This window comes from Chionomys nivalis, chromosome 20, assembly GCF_950005125.1.
Source record: "Chionomys nivalis chromosome 20, mChiNiv1.1, whole genome shotgun sequence".
Classification (NCBI taxonomy): domain Eukaryota; kingdom Metazoa; phylum Chordata; class Mammalia; order Rodentia; family Cricetidae; genus Chionomys; species Chionomys nivalis.
In genome coordinates, this window is record NC_080105.1 from 58,674,096 (window position 1) to 58,691,065 (window position 16,970).

The 16,970-nt window shown below is 42.7% G+C and overlaps 1 protein-coding gene across 2 annotated transcripts in view; it reads left to right on the forward strand.

Annotated features, from left to right (window-relative positions):
• The window catches only part of Nalf1 (NALCN channel auxiliary factor 1), a 449,357-nt gene extending 445,596 nt beyond the window's left edge, over nucleotides 1-3,761 (forward strand). The window contains exons 3-4 of one of the 2 annotated variants that reach the window (XM_057752589.1): nucleotides 304-350; nucleotides 1,511-1,650. In XM_057752589.1, coding sequence (XP_057608572.1) covers nucleotides 304-326 — 23 coding nt within the window. In that variant the 3' untranslated portion in view covers nucleotides 327-350; nucleotides 1,511-1,650. Of the gene's footprint in view, nucleotides 1-303; nucleotides 351-1,510 lie in introns of both variants that reach the window. The other variant, XM_057752588.1, reaches the window with a different exon arrangement.
• The last annotated feature ends 13,209 nt before the right edge of the window (nucleotides 3,762-16,970 follow it).

Genomic DNA, 16,970 nt, shown 5'->3' on the forward strand with positions numbered 1-16,970 from the left:
CTATAATGGTTTTAGCTTACATCAGAAACCAACTTCTGAGTAACATCGGGAGAACTTCTTATTTTCGTGACCTTAGGAAGAATGTTTCAATGCTTGGTGTTTTAAAGTGCTGGTCAAACCATCTTAGGGGGCTTGTTTGTGTTGCTCTTTATAACCTCTTTTCATTGTCGAATCTGGTACGGTCCGTGTATACTTCAGTAAGTGACTGGTCTATCACTGAGATATAAGAAAGAAATTATACGATAAACATGTCGGAGCTGCAGATCTCATTAATTCAGTTTTTTTTTTCCATATTCTTCCTAGGCGAAGGTGAAGTTTACCTTTGAATGCCTAAGAAGAAATGCCCTATTGTAAGCATCACAATACGCGTATTGAAGCCTAATCTATTGAAAAGCGTCTTTGTCGTTAAATGAATAGATGTGCTATATACAGTTTCCTATACAACCAGTGCTCATTAACTGTGTTATTTTGTTGAGGTATTCTGATATACAGTGGGGAAGTAATGGTGCAGATGTTCGGTCCCTGCTCTCAGGTTGATAGCTGGGTGTGGAAGTTGACAGGAAAATGAACACCTGTGATTGACAGGGGGGAGGGGAGGCCGTGTTGAAGAGTAAACCATGTCAGTGTGACCTCAAGCGAGGAATCAGTGGAAGGAAGGGCAGCCTGGCTCACACCGAGTGCTCCCGAGGATTCCACGAGGTGGGCGCAATGCCGTGGTGAAACGGTGAAACACAGTGACTAATCACTAGGATTAACATTAGCCAAAATTATCAATATATTTGTTAGTCACCGAGCTAAGCACTTTACGTAAAAAAAAAAAGTCAATTCTGCGACACCTCTTGTCTAAGATTTTCAAAAATGCGGATTAAATCACAATGTGTGTTTTCAGAGGAAGGATCAGAACTCAGCTAGAAGGAAAAAGGAGGGGGGGAGATCAAAGCAGTTGGTTAGAAGTTGCAGGTTGCAGGATAGATGGAAATACTAGAGGAGGAGCCGGAGAAATACTAGAGGGTCCACACCGACTTACTAAAGCAGCAAGACTTGGAGTCATCCACCGCGTAGCCAATGGGGACCTGCTTCCGGTTAGATGCGGAGATGCCCTTAGTCTCTTAGGGTCACAGGCAGGATGAGGTCCACGGAGGGAAACCGGGCAAACAGGTCTTTCGGGACTTGGCATCTGACCCATTAGCCCTTTCACTCAGCAGGGCTTGTTGGTGTTGGTGCATGGATTAGGTTAGTAACTGCCTTCCTGATAAGGGTTGAATGGTGGCTGAGTAAACTCTGGTGGTTCCACGTGGAACCAGAAACTCTGATAGTCAATCTGAGAATGTTGCCAACACCCAGCACACCCTGTTCCCACGCGGGAACCCCAAAGTACACTTCACCACACTTTGGGAGGACAATCCTGAAGGCTGAAGGACACCTGGGATGAGACTGTCCCCTGCATTCCCCCCACCCCTCCGTTCCTCCACATCCTTGGCCTCTAACCTCTCTGCTCTTCCTCCCCCAGGGCTCTACGAAACCTTCCTAACCAATGATGAACCCGAATGCTGTGACATCAGGAACGAGGAGCAATCTGCACCCCCACCCAAAGGAACCGTGGACAGAAGAGACTCCTGTGCCAGGAGGTCGCTCACAGTGTCCTCGGCCACGAGACTGTGCCCTGCCCGGCTCAAGCTGTGTGTTCTCGTCCTCATCCTCCTTCACACCGTGCTCACGGCCTCCGCAGCGCAGAACTCCAGCGGGCTGGGCCTGGGAGGCCTCCCCACGCTCGAGGACAACTCCACCCGGGAGGACTGAGCGCAGCAGGGGCACGCACCGGGCGTGAGCGCAAAGCGCAAGGCATAGGGCTGGACAGGTGCACGCTTTTGCGCGCAAAGCATTGGTGACCCACCCGGGATGTGCACCCGCTGCTGCCCCGGGAACTGAACCCACCCGGGTGCTTTACCCTCGGACTTCCCGCAAGACCTGTGGGTAACATTCAACAAGATGGGCCCGATTCCCAACAAGGACACAGCTGCAGCTTTTTACCGACTAAGAGGCTGCCAGTGACTCAGTTTCTCACACCATTTTATACACTGTGTTTTAACGTTTGGAGGTTTTTATTTTGTTGTTGTTGTTGTTGTTATTTCTTTTTCTTCTTTCTTTTCTTTCGGTTCGATTTGAATTTATTTTCCGTTTATTTGATTTTATTTCATTTCTCTGCACTTGTTAATGCAGGATTTCTTTGTGGGTGAACTTAAGTCTCTCTACTGTCTATCTATTTCTAGTCATTGTGTGTCCACCAGATACTTCTGTCTACGTCCTGTCAGTTTCTAATAGAGGAATGACCGCTATAACCTCACGGTGTAGCAAAAAAATAAAAAACAAAAACAAAAAACATAAAACAAAAACAAACAAAAAAAACAACAAAAAAGAATTAAAAATCAACAAAAAAAGACAAAAAAGAAAACAAAAAATAAAAAAATTCCCTAAGCCTCCTTCCAACCCATGGACGCCACGCCCTGCAGGCCCTTCTGGCCCTCGCCTTCTGTCCCCAAGCAGACAACATCCGCTTGCTTCTGTCTGTGTGTCTCGCATGGTGGGTGTGTGTCTCTCGCACAAGCCTGAGCAGAGGGAGCCAGGGCCTAGGGTCCCTCTGGATGATCCAACAGTGCAGAGAGTCAGGCAGCTCACAGGTTTTATGTGGGGGAAAATAAAATCACACTAACAGAGTGAAACACGCTCCGGTGAACCGAGTCGCTCCCGTGCCCATCCCCAGTTCTTTCTTCCTGGTGGAGCAGACAGGAGCGGTCGGCGGTCCATGGCCCACGGCTCACGGCCAGCAAGCAGCCCCTCCTTGAACACAGGGCACTTGCCTCCAACTAATGGGAGCAGAGACCAAGAACACAAATGCAGACTTCTGTTCCTACTTTATCGTGGTGGAAGGGATCTAGAATACAGAATATGTACCATTTTATCCCAGTATCGCCCTGCATAAGGTTCCAGTTTCCTCCAGGTATAAAATGTATACAGCGCTGCATTGTCACAGAGGAAACTCTCCTTTTGAAAACAACCAATCAGCCATTTTTACTACCGTGCAAAGCGTCCTCACTCCAGCAAGCTCTAGGCGGCTGAGAAAAATAAGTCCAATCACTGTTTGTATTTCTTTTTCCTTTGTGGGAACATTTCACCTGCTGAGTGTATATGAATTTGCTTTCTAAAAAGGCTTGTATGGGTTTACAGTAGGGCCAGTGGAAGGAAAAGTCAATAAGGGCTGTTTTTACAAAACAAACAAACAAAACAAATAATTTTAAAAAGACACTTCACATTCCTTCCTATTCTCTAACTACACTTGGGAAGTGCACTTCGGGTAAGTTTGCTGTGTGGCTGAGAGACGAAGGAAATCCATAGACAAGGTCCTCTTAGTGAACAAAATTTAGTTGTTAACTTTAGAGCTATTAAACACCTCGGGGCACCTGTTTTCGTTCAGATTCTACCCTCTGCATCATGCTTAGCCCTGCGACATGCGTACAGTATGCATATTTTGTTTTGAATAAAATGTTTTGTTCCAGTCTGTTAAGAATATTAAAAAAAATAATAAAGGTATTGCTTAATAAAATTGCTAGAATTGTTTAGCAGTACATGCACAAATATTTTACTAGATTCTTTGTTTTACTAGTGTTTTGTTGAGACTGAAACCCTAAAATGCTCTGCATAAATACAAAAAGAAAAAAAAAACACCAAGAAAATGCAAAACTCTCCAGTTTCTTTTTCCTTTTCTTTAAAAACAATCCCCTCTCTCTTACAAACGGAGATTTATTTGCAGGTGTGCACACACAGACACACACAGAGACACAGATGCTACGTTTTAATTTGTGAAAACATGGCGCTCTGTGGGGATGTAAAGGGTGCAACCGTGGCTTTGGGAGCACCTGCTGACTGTATGAGGTAAAGGAAGGATGGCTCCAAGGAAAAGACTCCCCTGGAGAGCTGTATTCCAAGGATGGAGGGTAAGTGATTGGATTCTGGGAATGCGGCCGCCCCTCACAAACCCAATCGCTTCATCACCCGTTGTCCTTCAAACTCATTCCAGGCATGTTGTAACCATCTCCATTCTTGAACAAAACACGGTGTAAACAGGGAAAAGGTGCTACCCCTGTTTGCTGGTACAAAGAGAAGTTGTGCTTCTTTCTAAATATAGAAGAGCATAGTAGTAACTAAAACCTAGAACCCTGGATAGATTATGGAGGGGACAAATTTTCATTTTGTCTTAGTATTTTTTGCAGTCCATTAAAGATGCTTTCTCCCCAAATGTAAGAGATAGGCACTTTGCTTTTAGGATGAAAACAGGAGAATGTGAAAGAAAGAGAAGCCTTATTTCTTTCCCTTGGAGATGAGCACCCACAAAAGACAGCTTTAGATGTGAGCTGAAATAATTAATATACTGCCAAGGGTTAATGCAAAACCATGACTTGGAGCTGGGCAGGGGTGGTGCACGCCTTTAATCCCAGCAGTCCGGAGGCAGAGGCAGAAGCCGGTGGATCTCTGTGAGTTCAAGGCCAGCCTGGTCTACAAGAGCTAGTTCCAAGACTGCTAGGACTGTTACACAGAGAAACCCTGTCTTGAAACAACAACAACAAAAACATGGCTTAGGTGAAAAGAGGATGAGAGGGCTGGAGGGAGAACACACACATGCACACGCGCGTGCAAATACTCTCTCACACACACGAAGGTGAACGTGTCAGATGTGGGGTGCGGATCAAATGATCCCACGCTACCTCTGAATAGCGTATACTAAGGTGTTCTTTATTGAAAGGTAACTCACAGATCACAACGAGGAAACAGGAACAGAATCCAACTTCTAGGTGTGGCCAGCAAGGGAAAGAAACCGAGCTGGGGCTCCCGCAGGGTTTTGGGTACCCAAAGTCGTGCCCAACCTGGCCCATCCAGCCTCTCAAAGGCCATTGGCTGAATATCTCTCTCTCTCTCTCTCTCTCTCTCTCTCTCTCTCTCTCTCTCTCTCTCTCTCTCTCTCTCACACACACACACACACACACCACACACACACACACTGTCAATGCAGAGATCACTGGGATACTCTGTAACTCCCAGAGGATATTTCCCTTGTCATATTCATGTACGTCTTCAGTGCCTCCGGTTTATCATGATAGAAGGTGTCACCTTTGCAGGGCTCCCCCTGAATCAAAGGAAAGCAAAGAGGAAAGTTTCAGTAGATGGTGGCTTTAAACAGGCAGAGGACAATGCAGCCACTCCAGTTTGTTTCCCAGCAACTACCAAGAGTGTTTAACGTTGTACGCATGTTAATTCTGGCAGAATAAACTCCAGTCTTGCTCCTCTGGAGTCATCTCGCTCTGTTTTCCTCATAGATGGTGTCAGCTGCATATTAGATAATGAACTACAAAATCTCTCTCTCTCTCTCTCTCTCTCTCTCTCTCTCTCTCTCTCTCTCTCTCTCTCTCTCTCTCTCTCTCCTTTGCAGTAAGGAATTCCATCCAGTTCTGCTAAGCAGAACATCATATGATATTACAGAGATTATTCACCCTGCTATTTACATTTTGGTAATTAATTATATTGGATTTTCTTTTATTACAAAGGTGGTATTGTCCCCCATACCATATTGTATTAAGAAAAAGTTAGTCTTTCATGTGACATCACTACCAAAAACGTTGGTCTCTCACTAATGAATTCATGCCTTTTGGGCCATTGACCCCAGGATCTTAGAAGATGACAGAAAGAAAACAAAGGACAGGAAGAAGGAAGGACGGAGGGAAAAATGGCTTTGACATGAATGTGTAATAAGCTCCTTCTGCTGGGGGAGAAAAGCAAATGAAAGATGTGATTAGATGTCAGAGCTATGTGCAAAAGGCACGGGTTATCAGGTGATATTTGATAGCTGAGGAACTTTCAAACATTAATCTTCCCGAGTCTTGACTTTCATCCTCTTTAGGTAACTAAGTGAGCTGGGGGTTTTGGCAGCATTAAACCCACACATAAATAAAAGGTGTTTCTTGTTTTTCCTGAAACCGAAGCCGTGTATTTGATTTCATGTGTATATAGAAAAGAAATATATTATATATACTATGGCATAGCTTTACAGAGACATAAATATATATATATATGTATAATATATGTGTAAACATCATAAGTAAAACCTTAATTGGATAATTATTCCATCCACAACAACACATGTATAGCATTATGATCAATTATTGGTCTGCAAACCTTTGTGCAACGCGCTTCTCTGATATGGAAAACAGACCCTCGAAATGTCTCCATCAGTAAAAGCAAACCAATTTGGAAATAACCAGAATCCCTTCCATCTTCCAAGCTCTAATGATGTTTGGAACAGACTGGATATGGCTTGTAAGGCTTGGGCTATGCTGGATAACATGACTGGAAGTGAAGAGAAGGGAAAGAAAAACCCCTGATCACTATTCACAGGAACCCCCAGCACATAGACACAAACTACTAAACCTGACTAGAAAGTCTCCTCATATCAATGAAATGAGCGGCTACTCCTCTCAGCCAGGGGATACTACTGAAGGCAAGGATCAATACGTGAGACGCGTCCTTTTTTCTTGAGGCTCTGCAAGGCTGTCTTCACCTGCTGCAAGACGTCCCAATGAGAGTTGAAGTAACAACTGCCACCTCTTCAGTCCCAGGTCACATGAGTGGGTGGGTCAAAGGCACTCAGGAATGGATGATGGATGGATAGGTGGCTGAATGTATGGATAGATGGATAGATGAATGATGGATCAATAGTTGGATGGATGGATGGATGGATGGATGGATGGATGGAAGGATGATGGATGAATAGTTGGGTGGATGGATGGATGTATGGAAGGATGATGGATGAATAGTTGGGTGGATGGATGGATGAATGGAAGGATGATGGATGAATAGTTGGGTGGATGGATGGATGAATGGATGGATGGATGGATGGATGGATGATGGATCGATGGTTGGAGGGATGAATGGAAGAATGATGGATGGATAGTTGGCTGGTTGGCTGGCTGGCTGGATGATGGATGGATAGATGGTTGAATGGATGGATGAAGAGATAGATATATACTGATCTAGACTAGTAGAAATAATAAGGATACAGCCTAAAAGAGGGCTTTTTAAAAATGCACACCTTTGATGCCTCTGGATTTTTTTAAAATAATAATCAGTACAGAGATGTCAATGTATTCAGTGTGAATGCATGTCTAAAGTAACAAATAACTCTTTTGTCTTTATTTAATGATATAATCTCCATAGAATGAAGCACCATGTGAAAAGTAGGACACTGACTAATTTCTTCCGGAGTGAATGCATTAAGCAGGAAGATTGCTCACTTTTTCTTATTTTTCTAATTCTTATCTCTTCCCATTGAGCATATTCATTGGATATTTTAATGCACTCAAGCTAATGTTTTGCAACTTCTTATTTCTGACTCCAACTTCAAACTTACAGTTTGCATTGACATACGAACTGTGATCCTTGATCTAGGATGTAGACCTCTCCTGTGAATTTACCTCAAGACCCTCATCCACTGCCACACTGGTGACTTTAAGATTCTTGCACCAGATAGTCAGCTGACTCGAACATAGATTTCACCTTGGGTAAATTTCAACTATATCCATTTTTCTTGGAGTGTATCGATACACGAGGGATGCTGTAGTAGGAATCAAATCTACAACATATTAGCATTTGGGCCTGCTACTTCTTCAATTCCTGTTTTCTCTTATTGTTTTGCCTCCAGATGTCTCTCATTCCCGTGTCTCAATAAGCCTCCTAACATTGTACTTAAAGTTACTTTCCATTTGTCTTAGATTTGCTGATGAGGTGTGATACAGTTGAATCAGGTACAAATACAATATATAATGATTATTTTTAAATTGTTTTTGCTGAATTTTCTCAAATACAACTTCCAAGTAAATACACACAAAGAACAAATGTGCTAACAAGCCTGAGAGCTGAAGAATAGAGAAGAAAGCAAATAATAGTAATAATAGTTTTTCCAGAAGAAAAGCAGATGCCTTATTTCTTAAATTCCATATTCTAAAATCATTAAGATAGAGGCTCAATGATTAAGAGCACTGGCTGCCCTTTCAGAGGACTTGGATCCAATTCCCAGCACCTATATGATGGCTCACAACCGTCTGTCAAGTTCTAGGGCATACAATGCCCTCTTCTTACCTCCTTCAGCACAGCACCCCTGCTAAGATGTGTAGCTCTTCTCTCTCAGAACTATGCAGCTTGACTTTATTCTCATTTTCTGACACAATTCTTCCATTGTTGGCCCATCTAGTGACTGACCACAAAACAGAGCTGGGTAAAGTACTCTGTGCAAGTATTGATTCTCCTCAGATTTGGTGGAGCTGTTGATGCAGTCTCAGAACCCTATCTACATACCTATGTTTCCAGAGGTGAAAACTTCTGATTTCCTGTTTTATTTTTACTTCTTTTCTTGGCTGTATTTAGAACAGCATTCATAACTGACAGAAGGCAGCTTAGCAATAGTAGGTGCTGGCTGGATATTTTATCATTTTAATAAGAAGACTGGAAACCACTAGTTGAAGATGCCTAGGGGACTAGGAGAAGAATGTTGCAAGTTTGGCTCTAAAGCTGAGCATGTCTTGGCGAGGCCACAGATCAGTCATGTGATAGCTTAGTGATTTAATCTGGGCTTCTACTGAAACACTGGCCAAGGATTCTCTTATTCAGAGAAACTGGAATGAAAGTCTGTGTTGCTCTTTTCCCTTCCTCACTTAGACTCAAAGGTATGTAAAAGTGTTGGTATGTGAACTCTAAGTGGCTATAGCCCAAGAATCAAGCCCACTGAAAACCTCAGTGGGATATCTGATATAGCCTTATGCAAAATGGAGCTGAGCCTAAGCACTGTGAGGTAAGGCAATACTTTTCTCTGAAACCGATCGAGTGAGATCAGGTTGTGAATATGCAAAAACACATCATAATGATAATTGTGCTTATAAAAATAAAATGTATGCAAAATATTCACAGATATTTTCACCACAATTCGAGTCAACAATTGTTTTTAAATCAAACGTCCACTTTTTCATTAAAAAAATAGTCATTTAGGGCTGGAGAGATGGCTCAGAGGTTAAGAGCATTGCCTGCTCTACCTAAAGGTCCTGAGTTCAATTCCCAGCAACCACATGGTGGCTCACAACCATCTGTAATGGGGTCTGGTGCCCTCTTCTGGCCTGCAGGCATACACACAGACAGAATATTGTATACATAATAAATAAATAAATATTTTAAAAAAATAGTCATTTGTTTAATTTTGTGGGATTTGAAGATATTTTTCTGATTCCCTTCAATCTGAACACTTATTATTATTATTATTATTATCCTTTTATTTATTTTATGTCTGAGTGTGTCTGTGTGTGTGCACATGTGGAGGTCAGAGGAAAACTTGGAAGAGTCGTTCTTTCTTTCCACCATGTGGATTCCAGAAATTGAACCCACCATGACATTCAGACTTCACTGTGGGGCACTTTTACCAAATAAGTTATCTTGTTAGGCCTCTCTTCAATCTTTAGGTTTTTATTTTTATGCTTAAGAAAAAAAATAGATTGAAATGTCTTCATTTTTAGTCCCCCACTGTAATCATCTAAATCTATTCATTTATTGCTTATTTCCCCTCTTTCTCCTAGGTATCTTTCTCTCCCACTACCCTTTGTCCCTATCCCTCCCCTCCCATCCTCTGCCATTCTCCCTTTTTCTCTAGTTCCCTCTTCCCCTTCCCTTTCCCTTTCTCCTCCTTTGCCAGCCCTCTACCCTTCCCCCTGCCCCTCCTTAGTCTGCCCTGCTCCCCTTCCCCCTTCTCCTCCTCTCACTGCCAGCTTTGCCTCCTTCTCCTCATCTACCTGGCCCCCTTCCCCTCCTCTGCCTGGTCTCCTTCCCTTCCCCCCTTCCCCCCTTCCCCATCCCCTCCGCTGCCCCCTCCCCTGTCTCCTCCTCCTCTGCCTGCCCCTCACCCCTTCCCCCTTCTTTCTCTCCCTTTCTTTTTTTTTAAATATTTATTTATTTATTATGTATACAATATTCTGTCTGTGTGTCTGCCTGAAGGCCAGAAGAAGGCATCAGATCTCATTTCAGATGGTTGTGAGCCACCATGTGGTTGCTGGGAATTGAACTCAGGACCTTTGGAAGAGCAGGCAATGCTCTTAACCGCTGAGCCATAACTGTGGCCTTTACCTGCTCCCCTCCAGGGAGGATTTCCTCTGATGTTAGTAGCTCTGGGCCTCGCTGCTTCTAAGCTGTCTAGACTTCATTAAGTGCTATAAAACATACTAAATATTGCCTTGGAAAAAGTTTAGGTGACAAATCAAGACTTGGTAATTTTTTACTCAACACCATTACAATGATTAATAAAAAAAATAGTCCTTTCAATCAAAAAAACCTAAGGGAACTGTGGCAACCCTGATGCACTATTCTCAGGAGAAGAGATTAAAGGTGCAAAGAGTAACTGGCTGTTCTCTGGACTAGCAATTTGGATTTTCACATATTACAGTAAATATTAAATTTCTACTTCACAATTTTGGCTTTAGTAAAGCAAATGTTTCAACTAAAATTCAAATTTACCCTTCACAATGAGTCCATTCCTGCATATATTACTGAAACAACTGTTAAATATCTATGTTTGTGTTGCTATTGGGATGATCCTCCGTCACATGAGCCCTTCCCTGAAAAGTCACAACATTCCCAGCAATCCCATTTGATTTTACATTTCCCCAAAGTCTTTGCAAGCCACACTGTAATGCTGCTATTTTGAAGTGCAGCGATACTTTAAGAGATCCAAGGCTAAGAAAAACACACCAAGTACTTGCTCATTGAAATTTTATGTGTAATTCTAACTCTTGGGCAGCTACAGGGCATAGCCTAATCCTGGGTACAAGCTTAGGGTCTACAGGTGAAATTAGCAGGGTACTGCACTCTCAGACAAAGGGAGCTCATTGTCTCCTCTCCTTCATCGACAACCTGGCCAGTCAGTCTTTTATCTCACCCCTGTGCTTTCCTCAACTTTCAGTATCAACTGAAAATGCATTTCTGTGATATTGAAGGGAGATGGCGAGGTCCAGATACAATCAAATTTGGACACAGCACAAAGTGCTGGCATTTCTGGGCTGATGGGGCTGAAGATCATGGGCAGAAGCAGAGGTCCTTGTCACTAATGCTGAGTTTTTCAGTGAGCACCAGCACCCAAGGCTGCAGCTAAACCTAGGGAGACAAGAGTTGGGGTGCCATTGTGTCCTTCCCTGACTCTTGTAACTGTTTCAGTAAAAGTTCATCTTTTACTCTGTTATCGGTTAGCATGCAATCACAGGGTCTTTACGGATCTGGAGAGATGGCCTGCCAATTAGAAGTACTGGTTTCTCTTTTAAAAGACTCAGATTCAATTTCCAGAGGCTGCATCAGGCAGTTCACAACCATCTGGAACTCCAACACCCTCTTCTGACTTCATGATACCCTCGTAGCTGTGGAATATATACAGACTAGAGCATGTATGCATGCACACACTCACACACACAAATAAAAGCAAGAGATGCTACTCATCAAAGAAAGAATCTTTTTCTTTAGTAATGACCATAATTAATTTCCTTTAATTTGGTGGAGAAAAAAGAATCACTGTTTTCCAGAAGACAATACCTGAAAGAGGGCACATTAATGCTACTAATAAGAATTACAAACCTGGGAAAGGTCTGTCAAGCTTAGTGTCCCCAGTGGTAATTCATGGAGCCTCTTGCATTTTCTCCTGTAATCCTCACGCTCATGGAAATTCCTGCCAGTCTGTAAAAATGCCATGTTTTTAGTAAGAAGTAGTGCTGTTTAGTCGCTTTCAGGGATCAAACTCGGGCTCCTGATTGCTAAGCCAAAGCACTTCCACTGGAGATACACTGTACCCTTTAAATGAGACTTTTCAAGAAGACATTCAATTCAGCAGGGCCTGACACAAATGCCTGTGGCCTCAGCCCCTCAGGGAAGCTGAAACAGGAGGATTGTGAGCCAAGGCCAGCCTGGGCTCCAGGAGGAGAACAAGACGGCTTTGATGATGGGTGAGATTTGGACTCAAAATAGAAACAAAACAAAAGCTGTGAGGAAGTAGTTCAGGGACGAGCACCCCTCCTGTCTGTGCTGCGAGACTCTGGATTATATGCCCAGCACTGCAAAAGAAAACCGTTTAATTTTTAAAATGGTGGTTTGGTCTTGTTTCTCTTGTATGACAAGAGATGTAGTTGGTAGTTATTCATGTTTCTAATGTAATTTTTCTGTTACATGTATTGAGTATTTTGGCTGAATATATCCATGCGCATCAAATGCATGTCTGGCACCTGTGGCTGCCCCAACCTGGGACTCGGAGTTACAGATAGCTGTGAGACACTACGCGAGGGATGGGGTTGAACCTAGGTCCTAGTCAAGGCCAGTGTTCTGGCTGGGGTTACAATTGCTGTCCTGAAACACCATGACCAAAGTAACTCGGGGAGGAAAGGGGTTTTATTTCTTCTTACGTTTCAAGGTTCGCTGCAGAGGGAAGTCTGCAGGAGCTCAGACAGAGCAGGAGCCCGAAGGCTGGAGCTGACGCAGGTGCCATGGAGGAACGCTGCTTACTGGCTTGGTCCTTATCTGAGGGTTTCTATTGCTTTCATGAGACACCAGGACCACAGCACCATTTAATTGGGGCTGGCTTACAGTTCAGAGGTGTGGTCCATTATCATCAAGGCAAGAAGCATGCTGGCATACAGACAGACATGACGCCGGAGATGGAGCTGAGAGTTTTATATCTTGACTGCAGGCAGCAGAGGAGATTGGGTTCCACCCTGGTTTGGGCATATACTTGAGCATATGAGACCTCAAAATCCACTCCCATAGTGACACATTTCCTCTAACAAGGCCACATCTACTCCAACAAGGCCACACCTACTAATAGTGACACTCCCTATGGGCCACGCAAATCACATGGGTTTATGGAGCCATTCCTATTCAATCACCACAGTCCTCATGCCTTGCTCAGCTTGCTTTCTTATAGAACCCAGGACCACAAGCCCAGGGGTGGTTCCACCAATAACAGGCTGGGTCCTCCCCTTTCAAGTCTAATTAAGAAAATGCCCTACAGCTGGATCTTTTGAAGGCATTTTCTCAATTGAGGTTCCCTCCTTCCAGATAACTCTAGCTTGTGTCAATTTGCCATAAAACTAGTCAGGACAAGCAACAAGAGTTCTTAACCACAAGCCATCTCTCCAGTTCAAAGATGTGTCATTTTTAAAGGGGTGTTCTGGGATTAACTCTTTCCATCTTGGAAGTACTGGGTGTTGGGCCTTGCCAAACCCTTGCTGCTAGTTGGCTATTTGTTCGTTATGTGAGTACCCCAAAGATTCTGGGCATCCTGGATCATGGCAGCCTTTATCCTACATTCTGAGCATAAGCCAAAATTAAGTACACTTAAAATGTCCACTAGGTTCCATGTGCAAAACTTCTCAATCATTTGCGCTATACACAATGTGGCGATGTTTTTCTGTGACTTCTACACAACATAGGAACTCCCTGGAGGCTGGGTCGTTGCTCATGTTACATTGCCTGCTTAATGGACACAAGCATCTGGCTTCCATCACCAGCAAACAGAGAAAACTAAACAAGAAGAGCTAGGGTATGTGTCTCAGTTGGTAAGGTGCTTGCTTAGCATGCGTGGGGTTGTGGGTTCAATCCCCAGGACTGCATGTACTGGGCCAGGGAGATGCACTGTCTTGGTTAGGGTTTCTATTACTATGTAGAGACATAGTGCCCACAGCAACTCTTTTAAAGGAAAACATTTAATTGGGATTGGCGTATAGTTTCCAAGGTTTAGTCCTTTATCATTATGGCAGGAAACACGGCAGCATGCAAGCAGACATGGTGCTGGAGAAGGGATCAAGAGTTCTACATCTTGATCCGCAGGCCACAGAAGGAAAAACTGTCTCCTGATGGGCCAGACTTGAGCTTATAAAACCTCCAAGGTCACCCCCACAGTGACACGCTTCCTCCAACAAAACTACTCTTATTCCAACAAGGCCATCTCTCATAAGAGCATCCCTCCCTATGGCCCAAGCATTGACACACATGAGTCTATGGGGGCCATGCCACATGAACACCTGTAACCTAGCAATGAATAGGAGAAAGCTAGAGGATCGGGCATTCCAGGTCTTTAGCTACTCAATGAGTCTGTAGCCTGCCTGTGTCGTAAATGACTCTGTCTCAAACCAAACAGAGCCCTCCTAGAAAATAGCCACTGCATCGTTAATATTAGAGATCACTTGTTGAGTATGAATGCAGACGAGAAACAAGTTAGGAACTGCCAACTGATTTGTCATTAAAAAAATATTTGTCATTAAAAAGATCTGTAGAAAGGTTAAAACTCGGTTCCCAGATGGGCATTTACATAACCCCATTTATTAGAAGTCTTCATTTTACAGCATGATTGAGAGACCCTGCAGCTTGCTAATGGTGATTTAATGTCACCTAATGTGATAAAAATTGGTTAATGGGAATTTATTTTAGTATTCCCCCATATTAGGCAATTAATCACTTAAATCAACCATACATTCCAGCCATGTTAGGAACTAAAAGATGCTCTGCTATGGTCCTGATGAGAGATTCACACAGCTGCCACTCAACAGCCACGAAGGAATGCAAAATCTTGGTGTCTCCACTGCTAAGTAGAGATATGAAGAAAAGTATTACTCAAAACAGAAATGCAGTAAATGGTAAACACTGATCAATATACTAGATTTGAACAAAATGAACACTGCAGGTTTGGTTTTCTCCCAGTGGGGGACTATGTCCCCTGAATTGGCTTTGTCTTATGTTTCTCCAATATTAGTTGGAGGTGATACACACTCAGAAAGAATATCAGAAAAGTCCTTCCTATTTTATAAAACATTACCCCATTCACGACAGTCTTCACATGATCCCATTCATGACAATCTTCACCTTGACTATCCATGAATGAGCTGTCAGTCTCCTGCCTGGAGACACAGGACACCCACGTACACACACCGAATATGTGAATGTTTTCTCTGTTTCCTTCAAATAATACTGTTGAAAAAACAATACAACAGAACATCAGGAAGATTTATGAAAACAATCTAGGCTGTGTATTCAACAAATTGCCTTTAAAGTTGGTGAGAAATTATCACTGTCCTGGGTAAGCAACATCTCCTGGATGAAAAAAAAAAAGCTGACAGGCTCCTCACCTATGCCAGTGCTGATGTAGCAGAGATGCAAACAGCAAAAATACAGCTGGGGTGATGGTCAGAAGACACATGGTGGGGGCGGGGGGAGAAAGAGAGAAACAGAAAAGTTCAAAGTTCCTAGGTCAGGTAAACATAGGTAAATACAGACAATCTCCACTGGTATAGTAGTGAACAAGTCACAGTGGTCACCTCAACCAATCTGGACCTCTTCCCACCAGGCCACTGGGGAGCTAGATTTTCCCATTGGCTTCCCAGCTCTCTGCTATTCCTTTTGATATTTCCTGGATTTCTCCTGCATTCTTGATTTTCATGTGTCCAGGTACAGAACTTGCCTAGCAAGTCCATAGTCTGATCCCAAACACTAATTTTTAAGATCAGTGAAAGTAAAAGAACAATCACTCAAAAATACCTTTCATTCCCTCATCTCAGTGACTAATAGCTGGAGAAGTCAAGAGAGATCAATACTTCCTCATATGGATATTCCACAAAGGCCAAATAAGCCAAACTGAACTTTGGAGAATAGTCATTTGGTGTGGGAAGTCCTTCTGTCTATGTGTTGCTTTTATTGGTTAATGAATAAAGCTGTTTCGGCCATTGGCTTAGCAGAATAGGGCAAGGTAGGAGTTCCAAGCAGATAGTCGAAGAGAGAGTAGGTGGAGTCAAAAGAAGCCATGTAGCCACTACAGGAGACAGATGGCTCTGCCGGACCCACCAAAACTTTGCCGGTAGGTCATGACCTCATGGTAATGCACAGATTAATAAAGATGGGTTTGTTTAGGATATAAGAACTAGCTAGAAATATACTTAAGCTTTTGGCCAAACAGTACTGCAAATAATAAAGTTTCTGTGTGATTATTTTGTTTCTGGGCAGTCAGAAACAAACAAGCAGTCTCCCCCAAAAGTCATTAATGTGTGTGAAGAGATACATGTGGTTATCAATGTATTTTTATATTTATTAAGTAAAGCTGTTTTTGAGGTTATATCAAGAAGGGTTAATTATTATGCACGGGTTGTTTAATTACCTTGTATATAATTTTGAAAGCTCACAGTATAAGACCAACTGTTTGGTTATTAATATTTTCATAGTATTTCTTTAAAAATCAATGGTTGTGATTATCGGTACAGAAGATAATTTTGTGTCTATATAAATAATATATTGATTTATAAATTTTGTAGAATATAGATGTCAAAGATATGAGTGTAATTTAGTCTCTAATAATTAGAATTAAATATTATGAATAAAATACTTTGTCAAGAAAAGGGCTTACCAGTTTGATACTTTTTTTGTGGGGGGAGAGCGGATTTGAGACAGGGTTTTCCAGTAGCTACTGATCTAGTCCTAGAACCTGCTCTGTAGACCAGGCTGGACTCGAACTCACAGAGATCTGCCTGCTTCTGCCTCACAAGTGCTGGGATTAAAGACATGTGCCACCACCATCTGGTGATACTTTTGAAATAATATGCACTGAATGAATTTTGCAATATTTTTGAAAGATTATGTCCTTTAATCCTTGCCTGCTGTCCTTATGAGTTCTTTATTCTTTCTCCCTCTCTCTCTTACCTTTGGTTATACGGCTGCTTGTACACATAGCTCTCTTCCCAACACACCTACATATGCCTTGAACTCGGTAGGTACTCTGTTTTTTCCTTTATTCTCACAAGCATTAAAGGACCTTTTGAGCAGATGAAGTAATTAAGACAGCTGTCCAGGAGATGGCGCTGTATGTCCTC